General features: G+C 36.9%; 1 protein-coding gene across 1 annotated transcript in view; it reads left to right on the forward strand.

Annotated features, from left to right (window-relative positions):
* The window catches only part of timeout, a 98,507-nt gene that overhangs the window by 13,549 nt on the left and 72,547 nt on the right, over positions 1-12,411 (forward strand). Inside the window, exons 7-8 of the mRNA XM_064697285.1 lie at positions 4,405-4,528; positions 5,400-5,566. Of these exons, the coding sequence (XP_064553355.1) occupies positions 4,405-4,528; positions 5,400-5,566 (291 nt within the window). The remainder of the gene's footprint in view (positions 1-4,404; positions 4,529-5,399; positions 5,567-12,411) is intronic.

Genomic DNA, 12,411 nt, shown 5'->3' on the forward strand with positions numbered 1-12,411 from the left:
AATGTCAAATGCCTGCGAATATCTTGCCGCAGCTCAGATGATATGCCGTGTGCCTGACTAAAGCGTTCAAATTAATTGCCAATGATTTTGATAATGCCCATAAAACAAAGACAGGGACGGTGTATGATAGTCAGAGAGAGAGAGAGAGAGCGAGAAAAAGTAAGAGCGAGATAAAGTAAGAGAGAGAGAGAGTAGGAGTGGAAGGGAGGGGCTTGGAATCTGATGCAGGCTACAAAAATGACGTTGATGAACGAGCACTCCGGCCACATTCTGCCCCATGGCTAATGAAAAGCTAACCAAGTGGGGTCAGCTTCAATCGGTCGCGTCAGCAAATATGCAAATCTTTTGCACCAACTTTCTATGGGTTGGCTTTTAATCAAATTACTTTACACACAGTTTTCACTATATAGCTAAAAGTATACACCATTTTTATTTGTTTGGGACTAACTCAATTTGTTATTTTCTAACAGAGTGGCCAAACAACAGAAACTGCTCAACTATTAACTGAACCAGCTTGCATTCTTTTAACTTGAGGTCAAATGAAACGACTGATTCCAAACGGCGTGAACCAGTGCCAATTGGCAACAAATTGACAGTGGTTTCGATAACAGAGTTGCCTGACCTTTGTCAACATGCTAAATGCAGAGTGGGGGAAAATGAGAGAGTGAGAGAGAGATGAGTTTAAAACGGGGTAGATGAAAAAAAATACCCTATTATACAAATCAAATACAGTGGTCGCTCCAAAGAAGATTTCATTTTGGCAGAATTTTTGTTTGTCAATAAAAAATCATTTTAAGCAACTCTTTGATTTCTATGGATACTTGAATTTCGATTAATTTTTTTCGGTAATTCAATTTTTGTATAACAAAGATTTGCATGTTATGGATATGAGCAACTTTATTTTAGACCTAGTTAGTGGAATTTCTTAAAGTGTTTAAAATACAATTAAATAATAATTTTTTTCCTAAAAGAGGAATTCTAGTTCAAGGCATCTAATGCATTGACAATTTTCTTGTGTATCTGAAAAATTGTAAACTATGGAGGCTCTTAATTCCGAGCAACCTTTCCTTAGAAATCCATAATAACTAGTGTAAAAGCTTTCGCTTTCGATCGAATCTGCAATTTTTTCTATAATTGTAAATCAATTAATTACTCGACTGATCGATTTTTATATATAATATCATATCAGTTTTATATACAATATCATAAGTATATAGGTGAATATAAATATTATATCATTATATAGTGAGTTGGTCCAGTTCCGAAAAAAACTTCTCCTAAGTTCCAACACACTAAGCTTCCTAGCTGAACTTCAAGATTACATATATTTTCTCTTAAATCTTTTCTATAATTGTAAAACTAATAAATGCTCTACCGATTAATCTATATTCAATATCATAAGTATGATATAACAATATTATATCATCATATAGTGAGCCGGTCAAGTTTCGCATGTGAAACTCTTAAGTTTCAGTAGCTTACATATATCTACTCATATGTCTTTTCTATAATTGTTAAACCATAAAATGCTAAACCGATCGATTTATGTACAATATCATAAATATATACCTGAATAGCAACATATAGTGCGCTGATCCAGCTTCGCATGTGCTCCCTGCCGAAAAAAAAAACTATTCTAAGTTTCAACATACTCAGCTCTCTAGCCGACCTTCAAGCTTATATATATATCAGCTCAGCTCTCAATTTAGTACTTTGATTAAAGGAATACCTTCATCATTATGCTACAGATTTCGTGCCACAAATTTGAATACCCCGACTGTTTGAAAATCAAAGCGTTTACATGCTGCAAATAAAGTTTGTGCCCCGACAATTCCCATTTGCCATTCGCACTTCACACTGAACATTCGGTTCGAGAAATTCAGTCCAGTTGCAAATGTGACATTGTTTTGGCCACAGGACAATTTGTTTGTCATTTTGTTGGATTACTTTGGAGACTTTTGCCCAGTTTGATTGCATTAACTTTTCTATTTGGGGTTGGTGAAGACAACGAACACATGCAGAAATCAAAATCAACACGCAAAACGTTGACCTATGACACTTTACAGCTGCGTGGCTCTGGTCCCCAAAAACTTAAACACGCCCCTTTTCGTACCATCGCATATTTTGGCTATACTATATATTTAGTCCAATTGTCGCCTGGCAATTTAAAGCATTTCGCTAGCTTTGGCTCCTTGTTGTTGGCCACTTTATTGTTATACAGCTGGCTGTTAATAAAATTTTGCTGTCATTTGCTCTGTCTCTCCCTCTCTCTCTCTCTCGTCCCCTCGCTCTCTTTGTCACTCTCCCACTCTGTTTCTCTGTGTTGGTCATTGCTCGTTGTGCTGTGTGGTGGGAAATTTCTTTAAAATTGTTTTGGTTACTTTCAAATTAGTTTCTGAATGACAACAATGAAGCTTTGCAAAAATGTTGTCATTCCGTTGCTGCAAAGTTTTCACAACCGGACACCCTACCCCAACCGTATCCACTTTCTGCCCCCTTTTCAAAAAGCAAGTACCGCCGCACTATTCAAAGTTTCTGGCTAGGAGCAGTAGCTGCTGCTGCTGATGCTGTTTTTCATTTTTACCATTCCTTTCGGGTGTCTTTTATCATGCCTTTTTGGCGCACACTCCCTATATACGTACATATATACATACATATATATATATGTTTATATACTTATGTACTATGCTCTTGTCGGCGCATAAAACTTTCTGTTTATTTCCACAAATGCAATTTGCCGCTGCCCGCCCGCTTTTCAACTCAACTTTCCTTATCGTCTGCCATTTTCTACTGATTTTGCACTATATAAAGCATGGCATTGCGATAATGTATGACCGTCAAAGTGGGCAAACTTGTGTGCGTACTCACAAAAAAAAAAATGAACGAAGAAAGAAGGGCATATAATAAAAAAGTGAAATTGAGTTTGCAGTTTTGTTTAGGCTTTGTAGTTGCCACCCCCCCTCTTTTTTTTCTGGCAGTTTGTTGCAAGGAATTTTTTAGACCATAAAATAGTCGTAGAGAACTTGGATTCATAGTTTTTGCCGGGCTTAGCCTCAAGTGCTGCCTGCTATGAAAGAAGTACAAAAGTTTGATAGATGAATAATGTATAGCCTATACATTATATTAGTTATATGTACTTATGTAACTTTTATTTTCTTCCAGGAATTTTATAGATTTGTCGTAGATTTTAATATGTTAGACCATTTTCTCAAGTTGCTTACGGATAAAAAAATATATTTTTTCGATAGTCAGTTTGTTTTTTAAGTAAATTTAAATTTATATGACTTGAAACTATTTTCTTATATTCTTTACGGATACAAAATAGATTTTATCCACAGGTGCTTTTTGTTTAAAGAATATTTCAGCTTTCTAAATTTCTGATTTTTTTCTCGTGTTCCTTGTAGATAAACATAATTATAATTATTATACATTCTTGATAGCTCTGGCATCTAGAACCTGTTCTTAAATATTCAGTCGATATCGAGTTTGGAGTTCGAACCCGGATCATCGTTCAATGTGTCTATTTGACCCTTGGGAGAAGTTTTTCAAAAGAATGATTATATGCACAATGAAATATATTTTTTTCATGACAAGTTTGTGTAAAAGACAGATCAGCTAGAAACTCAGAAACCGAAGAAACTTGCAAAGAGTTTAATTGCGATTAAAGTACTTGTTAAATTTGACAGGCAAATAAATCGCCTTGTAATGTAGAGTGAATATATATTTAAAACACATAATTAACTGGGGTCATTAATTTGGATTTGAAAGTTTGAATAAAAAGAAATGCGCACCTGTTTCCGCTAAGCGATTGCCGCATTTTTGCCCTTTTGAAATTTTATTGATTTTATAATTTATTTATTTCTGTTAAGTTGAGTTGCTGCTGCCGCTGCGACTGTCGTGCACACTGTAATTAATTTGATTTTAATGCCTTTGCAAGTGCTGCCGTCTTCTGCAATTGTGCACAAACTTTAATGACCGTCGCAGCAGACGTCGCGTTGCTAATTTTGCCAATTTGCAGGCAAATGTAGCCGCAACATTTGCTGCAACAGCAGCAACAACTTCAACATAAACCAAGCAAACGTGCGGCTTGTGGCAACGCCCACACGGCCGGCAACTTAGGCTGCCACTCATTTGTAGCGCTACTTAAAAATTAATTTTGTTAATGAGTTTTTCACGGTGCTTCAGCTGCCAACCTGCAACTTGCAACAAATAGCAGCTAGCAGCGAGCTACGTGCAACGTGCAACATGGCAAACTATTTACCTGCCTTGCCCTGCTGCGCTGTCAACTTGAATTCGTAATTCGAATGCTTTGCTCGAAAGTCTTTAAGACATGCGTTTTACCCTTTGTTTGCCATTTTCATGTATTTGATTTTCCTTTTTTCTTTTACTTGATTTTCTTTGCAGCGAGTCGCTGAGCGTGCAATGTTTCCACTGGGTTCTGACGCGCATGCAACATGACATGGACATGATTCAGTGCGACAAGAAGCAGGCGCGTCTCTGGGCCAAGCGCCTGCATGTGGCCCTTCTGGTAAGTAAATGCAATGCAGCTAGCTAAGCTTAAATCACAATTCCGTGTGTGTGTGTGCGTATCTGTGTGTGTGCGTGTGTGCTCGTGTGTGTGCATTGTTGTTGTTTGCTTATGCCACTGTAAGTGCACTTCTGGGTGCACTTTACAAAATCTCAACGCCTCGCTTGCATCAAGGCTTAAAGTTAAGCCAACTTCAACTGCCAACTGCTGCGGCCCAGCCTCGTTGTAAACCACATGTTCCGATTGAAGCTAAAACCCATTCCTCTGTACAATATTTTGTATGAACTGAAGATTATAAAGTAAGCTTAAATATTTTAAAATGTTGGCAAAGAAAAATTTAAGTTACGCGTTCGTATATGGTGCTATGTGAAACTACCAGGCGTTATTACGTAATGCTAATAATTAATATTACAAACATATTCTGTCCGCACAAACTCTTTTATTTATGTAAAGATTTATATTTAATATTACTTGCAAGCAGGCTAATTTAAAGTTTAATTAAATAGCCACTCAAGCTTATGTAAAATTTAAGTATGAAGCCAATTAGTCAAGGAAATTAATAATAACTAAGATTATAAATTAATTGACAGCATTTAGTGTCCTGAACTATGACACATCTAATAAAATAATCTCCTACGCCTTCGAGCAGTCCGGCAGTTGGGCTGGGTCCGCTGGCTGTCCTTATAGCGACTGGGGAGAATAATCTGTTATTGAATTGAATTAATTTGGTGCAACTAATTGCAATGCATTTCACACTTGCACGCATGCTTCAAATAACTAAAACGTTTGGCAGCTAGGTTAAGGCTTCATCAATATATATATATCGTTTTAATTTGATTTTATTTCTTTTTTATTTTTGTTTTAATTAAAGACATTCCGGGAATTGCTGCATAGCCTGTTGGCACTGCAAAAACTGAAGGATGATGGCAACGCGCGTGGCCTCTTTGATATGTTATTGAACAATGTGTGCTATGTGCTGGAGTATCGGGAGACAATACTGCATTTGTTAATGAACTACAATGAGGCGCACAGCACAAAGTGAGTAACCAAGACGCAGCCGCATAACCGCATAACTATCTTCGAACCCTTCAAAACATATTGCAAATAACTTAGACGGAGACTGCCAGGCATGCCAGTAGGCAGCAGGCAGCAGGCATCAGGAATCAGGCAGCAGGCAGGCGTTAGCTAACCATTGCTGGCTGCTTCTTGAGGGAGGATTGCGTTTTCATAAGATGGTCACAAATAACTAAGGCAAACACACACACAGTCTAACGCTTAATAGGATTACCAATTGAAGCTGCTGCTAAGCCCGAAAATATGTATGCAGCTACTAACTGGAATTCTAAGCTCAGCGCCTGGCTAAAACCTTCCGACCCAATCGACAATCAGGCATTGTTTGTCTTGACGGCATGCCTTTGTCTTAAGTCTTGGCATGTTTGTTTGGCTATTTGCGCAGCTGTATGTCTGTGTGTGTGTGTGTGCAGCTGCAACAACAAATGAACTAGTTGCGCTTTGAATTTCGGCAGCCGGCGAAAACTTTAATTGATTTTACAAGCATGTGCTGCACGCGTGCTCTGGCATTAAAATTATAGCATTTGCCAATTAACTGGCTGGCGGGACGGGGAGGCTACAGAGACGTAGGGACTGTGGCACGCAGCTCATGTTTGTATACCCTCTACCCATTGAAAAGAGCATATTGCAGTTGTGCCAAAGTGTGTAACAGACAGCATTTCCAGTTTCCCGAGTTTAATAATAAAAGGATTAGATTGTCAGAACATGTGATACCTATAATGTTGGTTTGTACTGTACTGCACCACGGTTTGCTACCAGCATCAATTCTTATCCTTCTAACATATAAAGTATGAATTCGATAACAAATGACGAGTTGTTAAGGCCATGGGCGTCTGCCTGTCCGTTAGTATGGACGCGTCCTTCTTGGAATATAAGAGCTAAGGAGCTTGCAAGCTCACAATAAACTACTTTTTCGATACTTTTCCTATTTCTCTAATATCGATAAATATCGATTTTGAGGGGTTTTAAGCATATCAGAGCTAGGGAGACCAAATTCGGCATATAAGTTCTTTAGAATGTCTTGAATACCCTTCCCGTGCATCGTTCTCCTAATAAATTCGCACCAACACCAATAATATGAAAGATAGTTCGGTTTAATCTTACGACAACTCATCGGCACATGGTATCTTCTAGTCGACCATTCTCGAGCAGACCACTCTAACTTATTTTTCGTATGGGATTCGCACCAGGGCTGCATTCTAATTGCCAAGTTAGTAACTGGCAGCCGTTAGGGTCGACATTGTTGCTACCCCTTAACTGATTTACATAGCTACTTACGCGCACTGCAGTTTTTACACTCATTAACAGCACAGCCCCTGCCAGGTGGTTGGATACTTCACTAAATAACTCAACTGTGCAACTCTCTGGATCGTGGATAGGTGGCAGCTACTGTAGCTGTGGACCGAACGCGTGCTTGCACTTTCAATTGCCATTAGGTTGTGACGCTTTAAATTTTAGTTTTCACTCCCCAACCTTTTTTTTTTTTCTTTTTGCCAACATATCCGAGCGAATCCCATTTAGATAATTGCAATTTTTCGTTGCTGCATATGTGAATTTTTAGCAAAGCGAAATTCCACTTGCATATTTCTAAACGGATGCGCAAATTTGTCTGTCAAACAAACTGGCGCAATGTGCCGTAGTCTTATCTACCTGCAATAAATGACTGGAAAGTGTGTTTTTGTGTCACAGACACAGTCAACGGATGCAAATAAAACTAAACAAACGCAAACTTCTACCATGGGAAATCAGCAATGTTATTTACCAAAATGTACTCACACATCGGCGCCCACTCAGCTTTCAATAGTCAATATTAAATCCAAAGACTACGTTTCCCTATTAACTCTTCTAGTCTCATGTGAGTGTGATTTTTAATTTGTTCAAACATGGTTGCAGCTTAGTTTCAGGTTTGTAAAAAAAACTACTTTTTATAAGCACGCTCTCAGTTTGACGTTCATTCTCTCTAGAGTTTTAAATATTTTTATTCTTTTTTTACTCTCTTTCGTAAGCTTTCCACTGGCGTTATCTTGCTTTATACTTGATATTCCGCACTAAATCTAGATTTAATATTCAATGTTCCTTTATGTGCTTCATTTAATTTGTCGATTCCCTCTCATGCCTCATTCGTAAACGTTTTATGTTTGAAACAAATATTTTTGGAAAAGCTAAAGATCTTATTTGCTGCCATGAAAAAATATAGCTTTGACATAACTCTTCAAAGTTTGGAGAATTAAACACAGATAATATAAGTTATATCTAAACTATCGAATCATTTTGCGTTAATGTAGCTTTCATTCGATGGATTGGCTCCACTGTGCGCTCTGTACACAAATCGCCGGCAATCTGTTGCCAATGATAGCTCGGGTTCAACGAGTCAGTCTCGATGAAGAGATGGACAGATAAAGACAGATATTAGATGGATTGCCGTGCAGTCGGCGTACTCAAAAGCTCTGACTAAATTAATTTAGCGCACAAATAGGAAATTGACAGAGTGCGGCAATCGAGAAAATGCAGATACAAATACAGATTCGACGCGGATGAATGCACTGTTTGAGGCTTTCCAACTGAGAAATGCGATATGTGACGTGCAATATTATTGACAAAATATCACTATTTATTTTTTCGAAAACAAGTTGAATATTTCGTGGATGGAATATACAAATTGTACCTCTGCCGGCTGCATACACTCTTAACGCTCTCCATATTTATATTTAATGCGCTTCTAGCTTTCTTGCGTGTTAAAGATTTAAGTTGCTTTTATAAGCTTCGGCAGCGATGCTGATTGGGAATATATATAAATATAAAAAAGTTTTATGGATATATATAAAAGCTATGTATATAGACAAACACTTGATGCTGAATGGGAATATATATTAATATATTAAAAGTTATATATATATATATATATATATATACCCAGACTCTCGATGCTAATAAGAAATATATATAAATATATACAAGATTATATATATATATATATACATATATATAGACAGACACTCCATGTTGATTATGAATATTTATAAAAGTATATATATATATTTTATAGGCTTGCTTCTTCATTTTCTGCTTTTAAAGTTTAGTAATTGTTTTTACCTTTATTTAACAGATATAATTTGGTTTACTATACCTAATTATTTGCATTAATAGAACAGTCTGATTCAAATGACAAGCATTTGATCACACGTGATGTAAAGTGTTGACCTCTACTCAACACTTTATATCATAAATAGCTCATGTTTCTCGCATTAATCCTTTTGCCCGAGTTTTGTCAAATATTTGTTATCACTTAAACTTAAATCCACACTTCAACTTAAATCCAACTACAAAATTTAACAATTGTCCCAAACGGGGGCAGATTTCAAATAAAGATTACACTTGGAGAAAACGAGTGAAAGAGTATCTGTCAGTCGATACTCAAAATTAACTGATGTATGGCTGCTGCTGCGGGGCAATTGGCTTGTTACTGAAGCGTTAATGTTGACACTCAAAAGTGCAGTGCAGCTGTCAAAAATGAGATGGATCGATTAAATATTAACTGGCGAATTATGCAAACCTATTTAGACATCGCTTTCAATTAATCTTTGCAATTAGCGATAAAAGTAAGTGCCGGCTGCCTTTTGAGCTGCAATCAGAATTTGAGTGCTTGTGAAATTGAAGCCTTTCGGCATTCGCATGAATTATTTATGAGCCTGGGCCACATTTCTAATGTGGGACGAAGTGGCTGGGTGCTGTTTTGGTTTGGACTTGACGCTGGGTGGCTGCAATCAGCGCCCATCACTCATTGTGTGGTGGTTGTTGTTGTTGTTATTGTTGTTGCCGTTGTTGCTGCCGCTTCTGCTGCTGCTGCTGCTGTTGTGTTGCTGTCATAATTAATAATATTTTCATTATAAACGTCTTATGGCAACGAGCAGCGAGCTCGCTAACCATTTGCCCTGCGACTGAGCGCAATTACATTTTATCATTTATTCAACATGCGCTCAAACTTGCCCCTTCGACCCACCCATCTAACCACACTTTACGCCCAAGTCTTCTAATTAATTCTATGCGCTGCCCAACATTGTTGTCGGTATTGTTGTTGCTGTTGCTGTTATTGTTGCTGTTGTCCATTTAATCAGCGTAAACGCGAATATCAAATCAAGCATGGCAGCAGCAGCAGCAGTCGCTGTGGCAGCAACAACAATGCGTGGCAGGCAGCAAACCGCGTGCATAACAAATTAATTATAAATAATTTATTAACGATTTATCTTTGTCTCATTTGGCAACACATGAGTTTGAGTTTCAGTGCACCGTGCGTGTGCAAGTGTGTGTGGCACTTTGAGTGTGGGAGCGCTTCGAGTGCCATGATTGTCGCATCGTTGCAAGTTAGCTGAAATCGATTTGCTGCCTCCTGTAAAATGGTTTGTGGCATGCAATTTGTTATGCCCCACACACACACACACAGCATACAGTGCCTCTCAGTCAAATGCTGCACCCGCATTCTACACACTGCGGTTACTTGGCGTTGCGGTCAGCAAACAGCATCAGTTGCACCTGCCGTCTCCACCTTCCCGCCAAACCAACCAGCTTGGGGCACAGTCATTCAGGTTTCTGAGTATGAGCCGAAGCAAAACCTGAATCGGAACACAATTTTCTACAAATTCCAAGAGGCCTTGGAATTAAAAATCGAAAGTTTTATTAAAACTTTTAAAAAGTATTTTGTTTCATCAATGTGAAAAACCAGGTTCACGAACTGAACCGAAAGGCAGCGAGTGGTTCGAACCGTGAACCGAGCCACAGCTACAATTTAGTTCGGGTAGCCAGAGCTTAGCTTATTACGAATTTTACTATCTTAATTTTATCTAGGTTGCAAACTGGGCTTGAATCTTGCCGGTTCGAACCTTGAAATCAACTTTGCAGCTGAATAAATATATTGAAAATAACAAATTTTCGGATAAATGGTTAACAAGTTTTTTTTTAACTTATGTATGTTAATAAATAAAAATATAAAAAGGTTGAAAAGGTTTGAATTAAACGAATGTGCAAAATCAAAACCAAAAGTATTCAAACTTTAAATCGTCAACTAACCAATTTATTCTTTTGTTATTTCTTGAGGATATTTTATTGTATATGATTATGTGTCCTCAACTGTGTTTCATTAAGAAATTTTCTAGTTGTTATTGAATAGAACTTGCGTCTCTCTGTAATTAGACTTCTATACTTAACTCAATTTAAATCTGTGCCCTGTATTTCACAACATTAAATCACTGTGCATCAATTTTTACGCTCCACTTGCCACTTGCCGCTTGCCGCAGCCACTGACAGCGTTGTGGTAGGTGCAGCAATTGCTGCGGATGGATTGCGTTGTATGTGAGTTATAATCAACAGGACAGTCGATGCAAATGGGTGGTTTTGATGAACCACATACACTTTCTGGCATACGCTCAGGGACAAAGGCTGCCTATTATCAGCAAATTGCAGGCGCTACATATAATACCTAGTGTTAGAAAATGCCTGAGCCAGAGAGCGTGTGTGTTTAAAGATTGATAATAGTAAAACTATGCTAAACTATGCTAAAGGCACAATTATTTTAACAGAATAAATCCTTCTAAGAAGAAGGGTACACTAGTCGAAGTGATAAGCAAGAAGAAGATAAGCAGATTCTTCTAAGTAAAAGTACACTATTCGAGTGGGCATGATACTATGATAACTAGTGTTGGAAAATGCCTGAGGTAGAATATTAGTGTGCTTCAAGATTGAAAGAAGATTATATATTATAACTTTATATATTTTTTGATAATAGCTAAATTATGTTAACAGAATGAAACCTTCTTAGAAGTTAAAGTGTATTAGTCGAGATGGCACGATTAGTGGATACTTTATTAGCAAACAGCAGGCGCTACCTATGACACTAGTGTTGGAAAATACATGAAATATAATGCTTGTGTGCGTTGATAATATTTACTATGTTAAAAGCAAAATTATGTTAACAAAATCAAACCGAATAACAATTAAAAGTGCACTAATCGAGAGTACACGTTTAAAAGATACCCTTAACGCAACCCTTTCAGGACCTTTTTAAATAATCTGGCTTCTAGCTCTAGTCTCAGATATCCTTATGGGATCGAAGATGCTTTCTGTTGTCTGTAACATACATTTGCACAGCTTTATATTATTTAATTATTGGTATTATTATTATAATTATTATTAGTATTATTTTTATTATTAATTTTATTATTATTATAATAATAATAATTATTATTACTATAATAATTATTACTATTATTATTATTATTATTATTATTTTTCTTATTATTATTATTATTATTATTATTATTATTATTATTATTATTATTATTATTATTATTATTATTATAACTATTATTATTATTATTGCTATATTATTATACTCCTTTCTGTCTATTTTAAATGTAGACTGGGTATTTAAAATGGATTGAATTTTAATTCAGTTATATTTAATATACCCTTTCAATGTTCTATTGCAAAATCTTTGATTTATTTGGCTTTATAAGTTGGCTAAATGTTTATTCCTAATGCTTTGGTGTATGCGTGGGGCGCTGTGTGTGTATGCTGAAAGGCAATTTCATTATAAATGCGTTTCCCTTGGCACAGCCTCGGAGGCTCGTCCTGTGGCATATTGACCGCATTTCGGATTATTCTGCGAGTTTCTAGCGGCGTCTATTTAAATTCGCAATGAGTTTGCATAAATTTTTAACTCTGTAGCGTCGAGCGGCGACCTTTTTTGGGAATTGTATTTTCGCTGACAACACGTCGCAAAGTTTTTGCAAAGCTTTTCATACCCTCTACAATTTGAT

This window comes from Drosophila montana, unplaced genomic scaffold, assembly GCF_035044405.1.
Source record: "Drosophila montana isolate Dmon_TW-CO22-7 unplaced genomic scaffold, ASM3504440v1 contig_3848_1, whole genome shotgun sequence".
In the NCBI taxonomy this organism is placed as follows: Eukaryota; Metazoa; Arthropoda; class Insecta; order Diptera; family Drosophilidae; genus Drosophila; species Drosophila montana.